At 43.8% G+C, this 17,144-nt stretch overlaps 1 protein-coding gene across 1 annotated transcript in view; it reads right to left on the bottom strand.

Moving 5' to 3' along the window:
* Positions 1-17,144, bottom strand: part of SLIT3 (slit guidance ligand 3) — a 784,753-nt gene that overhangs the window by 105,138 nt on the left and 662,471 nt on the right. Inside the window, 3 exon segments of the mRNA XM_020992330.2 lie at positions 1,130-1,273; positions 10,099-10,173; positions 12,716-12,866. Coding sequence (XP_020847989.1) covers positions 1,130-1,273; positions 10,099-10,173; positions 12,716-12,866 — 370 coding nt within the window.

A 17,144-nucleotide genomic window follows, 5' to 3' on the forward strand; every position in this document is an offset into this window, starting at 1 on the left:
GCAGACTGGAGGCCGTTTCCTTCTCCACCATTTCAGGCCTCAAAGTCAGCATTCGTTTCTCAGGTCCTCTGCGATACGCCCCAGACCTGCGTCCCAGAATGGGCTACTCCACGTGTGCATGCACGTCTAAAGGGATTGCACAGCATTAGAACATCTCCCACCTCAAGCTACCGTAACCGAGCAAACTCCATCAACTTTCTCAACTGATGCGGCCTCTTCACACGGAGGGCACTAGCAGATTATTTCTGGGGGGATCATGATGAGGTGCCTTGGAGAGACAGGGGAGCGTGTGTAGACATTCCATAACTGGTCTCGGTTGGCGAACCATGTTAACCACCTGGTGCAGGGGAGGTTTTGGGTGGGCTCTGGAGGCATTCACAGAAGACTTGTCAGCACTGACCACTTTCTCTTTGTTCCTTAGCTCACAGCATTTCATGACAGACTAGGCTAACCTTAAGAGTTTTGAGAAGTCGAGAGGAGCCACAAGAACCTAGGACTGGGAATGGGTTTTGAAGGTACTGCAGCATCGGTGCCCCAAGGATCTAAGAATGGCCTTTGGGACCCCAGGCCAGCAGTACCTGAGACAGGGCTCATCGGGCAGTCGTGCTGCATGTAATTATGAAGCTGGTGGGACCAGCTGAGATACATTGTGAGCCTTCTACCCCAGAATCCAAGCCAATAAAGCGAAGAGTATAACCTGAAGTGCTTCGTGTGGGAAATGTTTGTATGTTTGTTCTGGCTGTCTTTGAAGGAAACATCCTTTTGTAAAAGCTAATAGATGTTAAGTGTTAAATGGAAGTGGGGTGCTACTAACTGGCTCCTAACAATGTGGGGACACAGCTGATGGCAGTAAAACAGGTTTACTGCAAGCTACATCCCTAAGGGGGAGGTGTGGCCTGTCTGCCTCTAGGAGAGAGAGCCAGAGCACACATTCTCTATTACTCACTCCACTGCAGGATTTCACTTTTCTCTCATGATGGTACTGGGTGATCAAGGTGTAACCATTACCACCTCAACATATAGATCCAGACCCAAATGCTTATTCTTTCTGTTCCCTCCCATTCTTTTGGTCCCACCCCAGCCTGGACCTCTATCCCTATTCCAACCTACCAGGCTTTGGTGCACTCACATTGTCTTGAGGCTGGTGAGCCCACGGAACATTCGTCCATGCACCAACTCCAGCTGGTTCCCTGTCAGCATCAGCTCCTGTACGTTGGCTGCCCCATCAAAGACACCTTCTCGCATCTCCTTGATCTTGTTGTTACTCAGGTTTCTGAAGGAAGAGAAGAAAGCAGGAGAGGGGAGGGGAAGGGAAAGGCAGTGGTGACCTTGAGTGGCATGAGAAACCCATTGCCCCATTCCAACCAAGTAGAAACATGAGGGTAAAAGTGAGGCAGGTGGTATATCATCCGCAGATACACTTACTCCTTTTGGAGGGCTGGACAATGGGTATGGGAGGAAGGAAAGGGGAGATGAAGAGCTGCTAAGGAACCCAGCCCAGAGGATCCATCATATTTGAGTACTTTCAGCCCAGAGACTTGTGGGTATGGCACTATTCAAAGTACGCTTTGATTCATGCAATAGGTGTACCCTTGAAAACAAGGGAGATAGGAATAGGGCTAGACCTGTTGTTTTACTGGTACAGGGAACATTTTGGCAGGTAAACTTCTACCAATGCAGAGGAAGCATCTCTGAAACTTATTGTTTTAGGGAGTTGCCTGGAGCACTGAGAGGTTAAGTGACTTGGCCAAGTTCACACAGCCAGGATGTGTCAGAAGTGGGACTTGAACCCAGGTTTCCACCCAGCTTACTATCCACTATACTTTGCTGCCTCTCTGTATACCTGACATCTAAATAAAATATCTGCAAATGACAGGGTGGGGAGAGAGCAGAACCGGCCACTGAAAGGAATCCTTTGCAATGTGAACAACTGTCACTTCTAGTCAAGGAGGTATGGACGAGACAAAGGTTAATGTCAATACCGGTAGTGGGAGATGCACGCATGCATATGCGTGTGTGTGTGTGTGTGTATGTGTGTGTAAAATATAAAAATATAAATGCTTCTACAGGACTTAGAGAAGGGAAGAAGTAGCAAAGGATAAGAATACAATGTCCAAATGAGTTGAGGTAGGGGAGTGCAAGAAGAAAGGTGAGGAAATGGGACAGCCCCTGCTTCCTGAAGGGGCAATGCCATTAAAAGTAGGGGCCCACGTGATGGCCACTCCTGATATTTTTGCTTCATAAACACAGAGTTTCGGGCATCGGGTACTTTCAAAACAGGACTGACTTGCATCCTACACTCAGTTCCCTCATGTTCCCCCCTCGCTCTCACCCCCCGCCCAGGTCCCAGCTTTCAGGGCTGGGCTCTGAAATGACAGTTCACTCTTTTGCTGAAAGAAGCCACCTCAGAACAAACCTCATAAGAGGATCATGATGAACAGGCCTTGGTTGTTCAATCAAAACATGAACTACTTGTTTGAGACTCTTCCCGGGTGAACACCAGCGGTGCATGGCTCCAGCCCACCCAGATGACAGAAGAGCCCAGATTGTCAAACGTGAAAGGCTTCCAGGGGCTGACGAATGGCACAGATCCAACCGATATTTACACAATCCAAGGGGAGGAGTTTAGCCTGACCGAGCACATCCTAGTCACCAGACAAGTAGTCTGTCTGGTAAACCTGCTCTCCAACCTCCTGTGAACCATCCAGCCCATCCAATGAGCTAGTCCATGGATGTCCCCGCCACAGCCCTGGGGGCCAGGATGGGCACACTAACCTGTAGATAGGAATATATCGGCTAAAGCTGTTGCAGACACGGCCCTTGTGTATGAGGCAGTCATATAATGACCCTTGTTGTTTCTTTCTCTCCCATCCCAGGAAAACGCACAAACAATAGTTGGGAAGGCACCTGCCCCAGTGACAGATGTGTGTGTGCTGTGTGTGTGTTCATTCCTGCTTAATCCCTTATGGAACCATTGCTGGTTAGATCCGGATGCTTAATAAATGTTTATTGACTGACAACTCTCATTTTACAGATGAGTAAACTGAGTCCAGGAGTCTAGGGTGGGGAAGTGACTTGCTCAATGAAACACAGCATGGGCTAACATACTCAACCTTCTCATGGCCCGTGGAGAAATATTCAATGGACAGGTTAAACTTTACTGTATTTAGGATCACTGCCTTATTTCATTTGGGTTTAGTCTGTTTTCTCTTCAGTCCTGGGAACCTGGACATAGGATAACCCAGGAATGATGGTAATGCAATGAGAAGACTGTAAATTACCCCAGATCAGAAACTAAATGGGAAATAAAAGTTCCCTCCATAGCTATAACTCACCCACATGCCAGAAGAGGGAGATTTTTGCTTTGAGAGTTGGGCTTCTTGGTGGATTAAAGTGCCCACAACAGGCAATGAAAATGAATATGACTGCCTATGAAATGAGTATTTCCCCATTTCCTGATATCTGTTTCTTTAAATATACAAAATCAACATCGCATTACTGTAAGGTTTCACATTGGATTTCCCAAGGCTAAGAGGACAGAAGAAAGAAGAGGAGAAAAATAGAAAGAATAAAATATACGGAGAGCCTTGCTGCTACAACTTCTCTTCAATATTACAGGGACTGGAAAAGCACTGAATAGCGCTAAGGCAAATAGTTGGAAACCAGGCACAGAATCCTCACTTACTGCAATAAAGAGCTGAGGGACTCCCAGAGCAGTCTGGTCCTATAAGCAGTATCGTAGGAAATCCCTAACTCCTCTACCTTTTTTTCTCTGTACAGCCACCCACTAATAGATGAGTTGTCAGGACCTTTATAATGATAGGGATGGAGGTGAGAATGATGAATAGGACAAGAGAGGCCCCTCTACAGGCAGTTCTGCTATAAATCGTGTTTGCAAAATGCAAATTGGTTCCAACACAATTGATGTATCAGGGAATGGTTTGAGCACACCTCACATTTTCAGTTTGCTAATGTGGATTTCTTTTACTTCATAAGAAACATCAAGAAAACATAACTAACTGCACCACTTTTCAATAACTCACAAGATAAACCTTTTGGATGCCCACTTTCATAAGCCATCAGTAAGTCTTTGTCAAGATAATATGTCATATTCATTGTGGATTTTTTTGTTGTAATAGAAGCTGGGAGAAGAGAAAGACTGGCCCATACCACCCCCAGTCCTTTCTGCACAGCAGCTCAAGGTATAGGCCTAGCAGCAGCTGAAGGCTGGGGACCAGGTTATAATTTATTGAATTTATCATATTCACGTATTTTTTAAAAGTATTTTTGAAACTTTTAACATGTACAAAACTGTGCTACCATGTTTTTGTTAGGTTCCTATCTTTTTTTGAATGTGTCACTAACAAAGTAACACATTTTGACACATTTTGAGTGCCATGCCCAGAACCTCATAAGCTCTGTGTTTTTTTATTGACTAATTTTGCATAGCGAGGTGCTTTCTGGGAACGCACAGGTCGAGTGACAACAGAACTGCCTGCAGTTCCAAACCGCCGCCTCACACCCAGGGTTTAGTCAAAGCAGGCCAACTTGGAGAAATCAACTCTAAGGAAAACTGCACACCAAATGAACTTCTGTTTTCTGTTTTCTTTCCATGAAATGTGATTGTCGTCACCTCCATAAGCCAAGGCGAGTCCGTAGAGCTTCAGTCTGACAAGGCAAAGCTTTGTCTATTAGGGGTCTCTATTTTTCATGCTTGTTGGATATACTATAAACCCTGCTTGACAGGAGGGAGGTGGTTGTAATCCAGGTGAAAGCACTGGCCTCAGGCTCAGACAGGGATGGAGGTAAGAGACAGGAGGAGGGTGGAAAACATCTTTTCCCAGAAACTAATAAAACTGACAAGTGAAAAGGTTGCATTTTGGGTTTCCCATCTGGATAGACAAGCACGTATGGTACAGCGGAAAGAACCCTGGCTCTGTAGTCAGAGGAGCTGGGTTCAGATCCTGCCTCTCACACTATCTCTGTGATCTTGGGTAAATCACTGGACTTCCTTAGGCTTCAGTTTCTTGGTCTGAAAAATGAAGGGGTTGGATTAGGTGGCTTCTGAGATGCCCTGAAACTCTAAATTTACGATCCTACATCCTGCTCAGGAGACTTCACTAATAGGCTCCTTCAGCACTGAAACTAACCTGCAAGCCAGTGCAGGCCAGGTGTGGTGGCACATGCTGTGGTCCTTGCCCCTGGAGAGGCTGGGGCTGGTGGATTGCTTGAGTTCAGGAGTTTTGAGGTGCAGTAATGCTAAAGCAGATCTGGTGTCCCCCATTAACTCTGGCAACAATAGAGTGGAATGCCAGCTGCCTAAAGAAGGGTGAAGTAGCTCAGCTGGAAACAGAGCAGGTCTCAGGCCCCCAAGTGGCTACTGTACTCCTGGCTTGGGTGAGAGAAGGGGACTCAGTCTCCAAAAACAGAAAAAAAAATCAGCGTAAAACAGGAATTTTTAAAAGAGTGCATGCACACTGTGTGTGTGTGTGTGTGTGTCTTTGTAATAGACCCTTTTGCCAGTTTGATGAAGGCTATGGACTTCTTCTCAGAATAATGTTTTTTAAGGGCATAAAATAAAATACAGAGCATGACAAAGGAGACCAATTATCTTGAGATTTATAGTTGATAAGGAGGTAAACAATTTAGGATGAAACAAATCATTCAATGGGAAGTATTGTGGTTATCCAGGATTCTTTCTTCATTTGTATTCTCTCTCTCTCTCTCTCTCTCTCTCTCTCTCTCTCTCTCTCTCTCTCTCTCTCTCTATATATATATATATATATATATATATATATATATAACAATAACCCTTGAATATCTCAGTTGGGAGTTTATTGTATTCAAATTTTCTTCATCTGTATTCAATATATAATAATAATAATCCTTGAATATTCCAGTGGGGAGTTTATTGTATTCAAATTTTCTCTTAATCCATATGCAGGAAATACATGTTTTTTTAAAGCAAGCTAGTGGACCCCAGGGTAAGAACCCATGGTATAAAACAGAAAGCTTTATAAGCCCTCACTGTGAATCCAGAAAAGACATTGTAGAGAGATTCGATTTCAGTTTTTGTTTGGAGTTATAGCAGCGACCCCTTACATTTGTTTGGTGCTTTATACTTTTCAAAATACTCTCCTCTGATCTCATTTTATTCTCACAATGAAGTCAGGGCAGGGATTGCTATCCTCATTTGATGCATAATAACAACAACAATAATAACGCAGCTATTATTTATATAGTATTTGAAGGTTTGCAAAATGCTCGACAATATTATCTCATTTAATCAGCATAACAACTCTATAAGGTAGGTGTTGTTATTATCATCTCCATTTTACAGATGAAGAAACTGATACCTATTCCCCCTGAGGCTCAGAGTTGAAGTAACTCGTTCATGAAGACACAACTAACTGGGGGGAAGACAAAGGTCAGTCAGTCAGTCAGTTAGTTGGTTGGTCAACAAACATTTATTAAGCATTCACTATGTGCTTGGTACTGTGCTATGTACTAGAGATACCAAGAAAGACAAAAACACCACCCCTGTCCTCCAGAAGCTCACATTCTAAGCAAGCTCAAGAGTTCCCGGCATCAGCATATTATGCTGTGAGCACACCTGATGGACAAGATCCAGACTGACAAAACAGTGCATTGGGGGTGATTGCTCAGATTATAAGAAGAGCAAAAACTGCTTTGCAAAAGGCTTCTCCACAGGGTTCTTTTAAATAGCCAGCTCTCCCAGCAAACCACAAATGTGAACCAATTTATAACAATGATGTATGCATTTTCTGGGAACTCAAATATGGTATAAAGTAAGGCAGATATCTTCAAGTCTATCCTGTCCTCCTTTGGCTCAGTAACCTTTCCTAGGCAATGGAGAAACCCCTGCCTTCTGCAGGAGGTCTTTTCCAGCCCTAACTTCTCTCTTCCCCCCTCATCTTCTCTTTCCCTCTACCGCCAATGCCTTCTCTCTGAGACTACCTCCACTTAAATATCTTGCATGTAATCATTTGCATAGTGTCTCCCCCATCAGAATGTGAGCCCCTGGAAGTAAGGGACTATGGCTATGACTTTTTTTCTGTGTCTCTGAAATTAGTACACTGTCTGGCATACAGTAAATGTTTAATAAATGTTTGACCGACTAGGTATCTCCACCCCCCTGCCAGCCTGTCCTGTCCTGTTCCCATCCAGTCCCCGTCTAACCCTTCCCTAGTAGGAGCTAGTGTAGAGAGAAGCTGAGAAATTGCTACTGGAGATAGAATCTACTTCCTCCAGCCCTTCCACATCCCCATAAACCTTTGACAGGTGAAGTTGTTTTGACTAAATCCAGGGTCTCCAACAACAACTTTCTCCCCCTCTTAGTAGACAAGCTAGGGCTGAACCCTGTCAGAGAATAGCCCCACTTAAGAACTCTTTGTGAAGGAGGGAGTTCAGGTAGAGCTTGGCCAATTAGGATGGCAGCAAAGGGTTTGGCAAATCCACAGGAGGCCCACACTTCTTAGTGAACAGCGGGGTGCGATCACCTCTGGCCGCCTGTTTCCAGACATCTGAAATACACCTGTGTGTTTACATTCTCATCTCCTGCCAAGAACGGAGCACGGAAGACTTATTGCTTCACAGGAAACAAGAGCAAGACGGCTTCCCGCTGGGGTTCTGAATAATCATAGGGCCTTGGCAGACACACTGCCATCCTTCACCCCCTTCCCTTTCAGCTGGGAGTGGCCTCATCACACCCTTTGTAGTCCTTACTAAATGAAGAATGCTATTTACACCTAGAATAAACTCCCCTTCTCTTAAATCAGGACTTGATGAAACAAATATTTTTTTCTAGCTATATGAAAAAAAGGATAGGCAGTATGGTGTAGCAGATAGCGGGCTCATCTTGGAATCAGAAAAACCTGGGTTCTATTCCTATCTCAGATCTATGGTGAGTATGTGACCACGGGCAATTCTCTTAACCTCTCAGTACTTCAGACAACTCTTGAAGACTATAAATTACAAAGAGCTGCCTATCTGAATTTGTGGAAGGAGTGCCCCATGCCAAGTGAAATCATAGGCTGGTACCAAAAAGGATAATGAATCTATCTTTACTTAGGGAGAAAAAAACAACCAAAAAAACCCCTCTTAAGTTAAATATTTCCTCCTGAATATATTTTCCTTTCTCTGTCCCTCAGGGAACTAGAAAAAGAGAAACTTCACTTTCCAACCAGTAGCAAACCCATCCCCCAATAATAACCCCTCCCTCCCCCCTCACCCCGATGCTTTCTTCCAGCATGAGCTAAAGCCCTACCTTCTACAAGAAGCCTTTCCTCATCCCTCTCAATGCTATGCCTTCCTTCTGTTGATTATTTACGTTGTATCCAGTTTACATCTTGTTTGTAACATCCTTGTTTGAAGGCTGTCCACTCCATGACACTGACAGCTCTTTAAGGGCAGGGACTGGTCTTTTAACTTTCTTTGTAACCCTAGTGCTTAGCAAGATGTCTAGCACATTTGTTGCTGTTCGGTTGTGTCCAATTCTTCACGACATTGTGGACTATAATATGCCAATATCGTCCATGGCATTTTCTTGGCAAAGATGCTAGAGCGGTTTGCCATTTCCTTCTCCAGCTCATTTTACAGATGAGGAAACTGAAGCCAACAGGGTGAAGTGACTTGCCCAAGGTCACACAGTAACTCAGGTCTTCCTGACTCCAGGCCCGGTGCTCTACCCACTGAGTTACCTAGCTGCCACAGTAGGTAGGCACTCACTGACTGGCTGACTGACTACTTGCAAGGTGGTGAGGAAAGCCAAAACATTTTGAAGAGTCCTTGCAGAGGAATGAAAGTTGGGACGTGAATTCTGAGTTCTCACTTTTTTTTTTTTTGGCAGGGGGAGTGGTGGGGCTGCTTTAGATTGGAGATTCCACTTGTGTAAGGGAACGCTGAGGAAACTCTCTGCAGATGAACATCTGTTCTAGGAACTCGTAGTTTCAGAGAGTCCCCCAGGGTCCCGAGAGGTTAAGGGACGTTGTTCAAGGTCACAATGCACTCACTACATGTCAGAGGGGAGACTTGAATTTGAGTCTCGCTGACCTAAGCCCAGCTTTTCAGCACTATCGAAGTTCTGACTTTGCCCCTAATCAACTGGGTGGCTTTGGGCAACATCCTTCCCTTTGCTGGGCCATGGTTTCTTCATATTTAAAAGAAGGGGTTTGAATTAGATCTTTGGTCCCTTCCAGGGCAAACATTCCATGAATCTATGAGTATTTCTCTTCTGTGAACTGAAAACAAAGCATACCAGAGCTGCTAGATTTGCAAGGAATTCTGAATGGATTTCATTAGCAGGAGGGTCTTAGCAGCTACTGTGACAACTGATGGTAGGGGGGAGCTAAGGTGGGAAAAACTCCTAATAAGTGACTTCTTGTAATTCTCCAAGGAGTGGAGAACTGCCATGGCCAGATACTTTACAGAGTCTCAGAGATTAGAGACTCCAGACACATCTCAACCTGTACATGAACAAAAATGTTCTCTAACATTCTCAAGTGAGCAATCATCCAACCTTCAGTGGAAGACCTTTAGTGAGGGAAAGTTCACCACCTCTCAGTGCAGCCCATTCCACTTTTGGGTAGCTTTAATAGTTAGGAAACTTTTCCTTAAAATCAACCCTAAATCCACCTCTCTGTAGGTTCTATTCATCACTTGTAGTTTTACCCTCTGGGTCCAAGCAGAACAAATCTAACTAAGCCTCATTTCCTGTGTTGTTTTTCAATTGTGTCTGACTCTTCTTGACCCTATTTTGGGGTTTTCTTGGCAAAGATGCTGGAGTGTTTTGTCATTTCCTTCTCCAGCTCATTGTACAGAAGAGGAAACTGAGGCACACAGGATTAAGTGACTTGCCCAGGGTCATCCAGCTAGTAAGTGTTTCAGGCCACATTTGGACTCAGGTCTTCCTGACTCTAGGTCTGGCACCTTATCCACTGCACCACCCATTTCCATGACCACTTCTCAAATATCTGACAGTTCTCTAGGTTCCTTGACTTTGCCCATTAGCCTTATAGGTCCATTGGCTTTGCATCGCAGGTGAAATGTGGTGGCTATGGCCCAGGGCCCTCTACTCACATCTTCCTCAGGTTGGGCAGCTTCTTGAAGATCCCAGTGGCTTCTAGGACAGAGATTTCATTGTCATTTAGGCGTCTGGAAGTGAAGCAAGAGGGAAGAAGGACATTAGGTGTTAGGATAAGTGGCTTCCATTTCTCCCACCCTCGAAAGGCTGTGACCTTCACTGGGATAACTCAAAGAACTCCATATATCCATAGTCCCCGACACCCTACATGAGTCACAACATCTGAAAGATATAACTAAGTAGAACCCCATCTGTATTATCAAATGCTCCTCATTTGAATACTTGACATCTTAATTCTAAAGGTCATGGAGAGATACTGGAAGAAAAGAAAAGTCACCACTATCTATCCATCTCCATCAGGAATCATTCCTGGACTACGGAAAGTTGTCCTTTTTTGGACACATCCATGTATATAATTATTTCAGCACTTAAACTCACGATTAATTTTAATTCAATTGGGCAAATGTATTAATTGTATAGAGCACAGTGTTAGAGGAATAATAGTAATAAAAATAGCATTTATATAACACTTTAATCTTTGTAAAGTGCTTTATAAAGATTGTCTCATTTGATCCTCACAATGACCCTGGGAGGTAAATGGTATTATCCCACTTTTACAGTTGAGGAAACTGAGGTAGAGAGAGGTAAAATGACTTGGCTAGGGTCATACAGCTAGTTTGAGACTGGATTTGAACTCAGATCTTATTGACTCCAGGCCCAGAGCTCTAACCACTGTACCACCTAGCTGCCTCAAGAGATATGCTGATTACCATGAAGCTTACATTCTGGTAAAGGCATCAGCATGCATCTATACCAAGAACTACAACACAAAAGAGAGAGGTGAGGTGGAGCAGTGATTAGAGGGCTGGCTTTGGAGAAGAACTGGATTAAAATCCTGCTTCTGACACACGCCCTAGTTGTTGGACCAGACAACTAAGACCACCTCTTACTGCTACAGGCAACTCTCTGAGACTTGCAGTTCTAGATGAGGAGAGCTACCTGCATGGGTGGAGTGACTTTCTACACCTGAATTTACGAGGTCATAGGTCCAGAATAAAGACAAAATAATGCAAAATAATACATGAGATATGTGAAAGAAAGTGTTCTAGGAGGTCTGAAGGAGGAAAGATACCTGCCTTGGGGTGGAGTCAGGGAAGCCTTCACAGAAAAGGTGGCATTTGATGTGAGCTTTAAAAAATGTGGAGGAATTTAACTGGTAAAGAGGTAAAAGGAGACATGGGGAACTGGGCACATTGAAAACAGAAACCTCACGTTTTGTAATGCTTTACAGCCATTCTCTCATTTGCTGGCAGGTGGCACAGTGGAGCACAAGACTTGGGGGTCAAGAAGACGAGTTCAAATCCTGCCTCAGACTCTTACTGGCTTTGTGACCCTGGGCAAGTCACTTGACTTCTTATGTATCTTATGTTTCCTCATCTGCAAAATGGGAATAATGATAGTATCTACTTCCCAAGGTTGTTGAAAGGATCAAATGAGTTAACACATGTAGAGTTCTTTGGAAAGCTAAGAGTATTTATATAAATGCTAGCTATTATTAGTATGGTTACCATTTCACATATGAAGAAACTTAGAGCCAAATAAATGAGGTAATTTGCCTATTGTCAAGAGGCTAATAAAGGGCTGCAGGCCAGAATTCAAACTGAAGTTTTTCCAACTCCAAACCCATTGCTCTTTTGACCACACCACATGTATATTTTAAAAATATCTCAGGCCACCCACCACATCTCTGAGCCTCCTCCCTCTGCTTAGGCAGTGGGAAACAACTTTCTTTAATATGTGCCCAAGGAATGCTATTTGTAATGCACTGTTGTGGTCAGAAAAAGACATACCCTTAATTGTCAATGACGTTTTGGATACTGTAATTATGGTTTGCCCACTGATACCTTCATTATCATAAATCAGTTAAGAAAATACTGTTATTATGCCCTTCTTACCTCTCTAATCTTCTCACACTTTACCCTCCCCTTATACTCTGTAATCCAGCAGCACTGGCCCATTGCTGCTGCTGGAGCAAGATTCTCCATCTTCCAACTCCAGGCATTTTTTACTGGTTATCTCTTATCCCTAGAATGTTCTCTCTCCTCATTTCTGATTCTTGGATTCCTTCAATTCTCAGCTAAAAATCTCCCTTTCTTCAAGAAGCCTTTCTTGGTTTCCCTTAATGCTGGTGCCTTCCCTCAGATATTATCTCCTATCTGCCTGCATATGTTTTGTATGTACACAGCTGTTTGCATGTTTCTCCTCCATTAGAATGTGAGATCCTTGAAGGCAGGGACTAAGTTTTTGCCATTCTTTGTATCTTCCAAGTTGAGCACAGTGCTTGGTACAGAACAGATGCTTTATAAATGCTTGATGACTATTGACTGATTAACCATTTCACCAGCTTCATAGTCATGATCTTCTGGGAGGCCAGAAATATCTCTGTCTTTTCTAGGTACTGCCCTGTCCCCTTCTCTCTCCCCCCACCTCCCAGTCTCAAGATTGAGGCACGTGTCCATCAACAGCAACAGAACACACCCAATTCAACAGAGTTATAGGATGGATATTGGTATTGGTGATCACGGATGGCCTGGTGAGTGTCAGAAGACTTACAGGTCAGTCACATATTCTGGGATGTGGCTGGGGATCCGGGCCAGTTTCTGGTTGGAGCAGTCCACGATGGTGCCTTCACAGCGACACTTCTCAGGACACACCAGGTCCATGAAGCAATCTCCACTGAATTTGTTCCGATAGTCCTCAGAACCTGGGCGGGGAGGCAGAACGGGGGCCACATCAGCTTCACATATACCCCCAGACACAGATGCCAGGAAAGGATGGGAAGAGAGGAATCAAAAAAGGGGTAGCTTGTTACACTATCCTGTCCACACACGCTCTCTCTTTTCTAGAGACTGGTTGATTAGATTGTAAGCTCCCTGAGGGCAGGTACTGTCTCTTGCCTCTTTTTGTATCCCTAGGACTTAGCAGAGTGCCTGGCACAGAGTAGGTCATTAATAAATGTTTATTGAGTGATTGATTGATTCAGCATGGTACAGTAGGACAAGTACTAGACTAGAAAGAGCCCTCCCGGGCCCAGCCTTGCCACTGTCTAGTTGTGTGAGCTTAGAGCAAGATGTTTCCCCTGTCTCTGGGTTTCCTTGCCTTTAAAATGAAAGGATTAGACTAGACAATCTCTAAATGCTCTTCTTGCTCCAGGTTTCTGAATAAAAACTCTTTATGTACCTTTGGGTACTGTCCACCTCTTCCCTGCTTCTCTCTACTCTACCATAGCCTCCTTCCCCAGCTTTCCTGGTACCAGTTATTTACAGAGAAATGGTTAGGCATACTCTCCACATTCATATTTTCACTCATAGTCTTAGGGATCAAAATTAAAAAATAATCAAGATATTGGGAGTGCTTTGTAGCTGCTGAAGTTGAATCTCATTAATTCAGATTAACTGGGGTGGGATGTAGGCCAGATTAGAATTATAAATTATTTTAAGGAAATTAATTTTTATTCCTTTGGGATATATAGGAACTAGAAATGAACTAATGATTCATTGCCTCTGGGAGGTTTTTAGGGGAACTGCTATAATAAAGAGATGAAAATTATTTGTAATTTCATATCTGAAGTTTCAAATTTTTATTACAAAAATGGGTAATTTTTGTACTCTGCATGAGTACTTTTGAAGTATCCAAAGGGACTTAAAAACAGTTTGTTTTTACATGGAGTTTAAAAGCTTCCTGTGTAATCCTATTTATGCTACTAACTTAGTGAAACCTTTCTTTATCGACAAAACAAAGGCAAACTTTAGGCCAATCCAATGAATGATTACAAATGCGAAATTAGCAATGACTGAAGTGGCATTGGTCTCTTTTGGGTGATTACTGGGATGACCAAGACAAACTTTCTCACCCCTTAGCTTCCCTTTACTCACATTTGCACTGACTCCTAGGTGGCAGGCATTTGTCTAAAACTGAGGGAGCTCTGGGGACCATTCTATCCCAGTTTGTGTGATGCAAGAAGCTCGTGGAGAAAAGCACATGAGCTTCCGTACATTTGGGGCTTTCCGTCTCAATGTGTTAGGCAAATTGGCTGCCCAGGGCTCTCTAGTTCTATCCCCTATGGACTATACTGACTTGGATGATTTTTCCCTAGACACTGCGGCTTTGTGGCGTTCCAGATGGAACCTCACTTTGCAATTCCTTGCCAAGTAACTTGTTCTCTTTCGATGAGTCCATGAGTAAAAGGGAAGCAGCAATGCATTTCATTTATGAAAGTATTTACAATGGGATTTCTGAACCAAGATATCAGAGCTACTGATCAAAGGAAGGCAGAGAGAGACAGACAAGGTACATCATCTGCTTTACAACAGAGGAGCTAAAAAGGTGGGGGGTCACTGACTAGAAGATAGCATGTGAGGGTACTAGCCCATTAAATGCATTTTCATCATATTCAAAGGGAGGCCACTTTGTAGCTAGCGAGAACCTTCTCTACAATATGGCTAGATTATAGCAGACCTACCTCTGTGACAAACATATTAACCCATTTTAATAAAGTGATCTTGCAATTAGATCTACTGGACTTATCTATTATTCTCAGCTTTCTTTCTTTCTTTTTTCCCCTTGTTATTGTTGCAATTGTGATTGTTGGTAATAAAGACTGTGTTGGGATGTGATCTTTATACGTTGGGACAATTGGTAATAAAAGTACATGCAGTCTAAGGCTTTCTAACCCAGGCCTGGCTTGAAATGCTGGCCTTGTCACTTTGTATTTCATTACTGAACTGCCCAGAGCACCTTAGAGCCATTTGTTAGACCTACTGATTATAGCTACCAAAAAGTATTTTTAACTTTTCCAGAGCTTTAAAAGTCAGCGGCAGTCTCAATGCAGATTTGTCACTGCCAGAAATATTTAGGCGGAGAGGGCTAACTCCAGGAAGGCAGGACTCCTCCTCTTCAGGGGCACTTGGAATGAAGAATTCTTGGAGGCTTTTGAGCAGGGCTATAAAAATCCCCTTGAAATGGGCCTTAGGAGAGCTGATGTCATCTTGGCCCTGTGCCTCTTCCCCCACCCCCCATCCCCTTCCCTCCCAGCAGGCAGCTCTGAACAACATTTGTGTGATCGGGTTGGGAGGGAGGAACCTAAAACCTTTAATAGGGGGAGGCCGGGGAGAATCCACATTTTTCCATCAGTAACATAATTGCATTATTAATTCCTGCTCAGGCGATGTTCTCCAGGAGGGGCACACACACAGGGAATAGAACATTTGCATGATTTCCTTGCCAGCAGCAGTTTGGAATCCCTCGCCTTGCATACAGTGCTAACATGTTGGGTGGGGCACCATCGAGGCTGCTGCCTTAATGGTGTGTGCTTTCTCTTCATCCCTGGGCAACAGTTAGATAGAGGAAAGTCAGTGTCCCACGGGAGTTACTGAAAGCCTCTAGCTGCGCAGATGGGCCCTATAGAATAACTGGATCAACTTTGAACTGTTAACCCTCATGTCACAGGCTGGAACAGATCATTCCAGAACTGCTCTAGGATTCTTTCCCCCTTCCCTTTTGCCCCTCCCATCCCTCAAGATGAGATGGCTGAAAGAAAAAGAGACAGAAACAGAAAGAAGGGACACAGGATGGAAAGATAATAGGGAAGAATGAAAGTCTGCAGGGTTTTGTCAGCTAAAGAGAGTTATCTGGACAAGCACACAGTCAGAAGTGATGAATAGCACACACAGAGCTTTGCCAGGCGCTCAAACCCATCCATTAGTCTGCAAAGGCAGAGGGAATCAGACGCCAGTAACCCGATAACATTTACTATTTTACTAGAAGCCTGGTGATCACTTGGGCAGGTGGCTGCCCTATTAAGTTATTCCCATCAAGAGAAACGAATGCACACCCTAACCATCTGCCCGCAAGGCTGAGTTAAATGACTATGGCTTTCTGACCATGTGCTGCTTTTTCAGGACCCAACTGGACAGGGCACTTTAAGGTCCAAATGATTGAAGGGGCATGATTTAGGATGGCCTGGGAGAGTCTCCCCTCCACTGTAAACAATCCATCTCAACACAGAGACAACGGCAGCAGTGGAGGGGAACAGAGTTTGTTTTCCCTAGTCCAAGAAGAAAGGGAAATTCTGGGGCTCACAGGTTTATTTTGAAGCTGTTATTCACAAAGGTATTGATGTAGCTTTTGCTGGAGGGGGAAATCCATTTGAATTGTCTGTATTTCCTAAAAAATTTCCATCCTATAATGACAGACACAGTACCTTGAGAGAGAGCAGTCATAATACTGAGTATTATAACAAACAAAGAAACAAGCGCCTGTTTGATATTCTACTGCCCTTACATTCTTTATTGGTCAACAGGACTGATTTCTGCACTGAGAATAAACTGAGGTCCACGAACCACTTAGAATCACACGATGACGCACACATTAGAACATGAGTTAGGAGCCTAGGTCCTGAACATTGGATTGAGAGGGAATAATAACATGGAGGTCAGAGTTGGAACCAGAAAACCATATATGGTGTGGATTAGATGGCCACAGAGATCCCTTCCAACTTTCACATTCTCTAATTCTGGTTTGAATTTCATTTTTGTTAATTATTATCTTTGAGAGTAATAGGATTTGCATTTCAATTCTGCTAATTATTAGCTGTATGACATTGGAAAGGTCACTCACCTTTCTGGGCCAGAGTTTCCATTTGCATGAATGAAAGGACTGAGGAGATAATTTCTAAGACCTCTCCCAGCTCAAAAGTCCATGGTTCTATGAAATTGAGCCCATTTGCCATGGCGGTAGCTATCACAGTTTATGATGTGTCAGTCTAGAGGGGAGTAGGATTAGGTGGTGGCAATGGGGTTTGGGGGATGAGGAACAGAGTCCTTCTCTGTATTGACAAAGCCAACATTCCTCCATAGGGTGCTTACCCTTGACAAAAGAAAATGTCCTTAATAGGGGCAGCCTGGACTTTTGGCCCTCCTGTTACTCAAGACTTGGAAGCTGTGGGTGAATGCTGAGCAGCATAGGGACTGGGCCTGGGACC

Source organism: Phascolarctos cinereus, unplaced genomic scaffold (assembly GCF_003287225.1).
Source record: "Phascolarctos cinereus isolate Bilbo 61053 unplaced genomic scaffold, phaCin_HiC Scaffold_2;HRSCAF=192, whole genome shotgun sequence".
Classification (NCBI taxonomy): Eukaryota; Metazoa; Chordata; class Mammalia; order Diprotodontia; family Phascolarctidae; genus Phascolarctos; species Phascolarctos cinereus.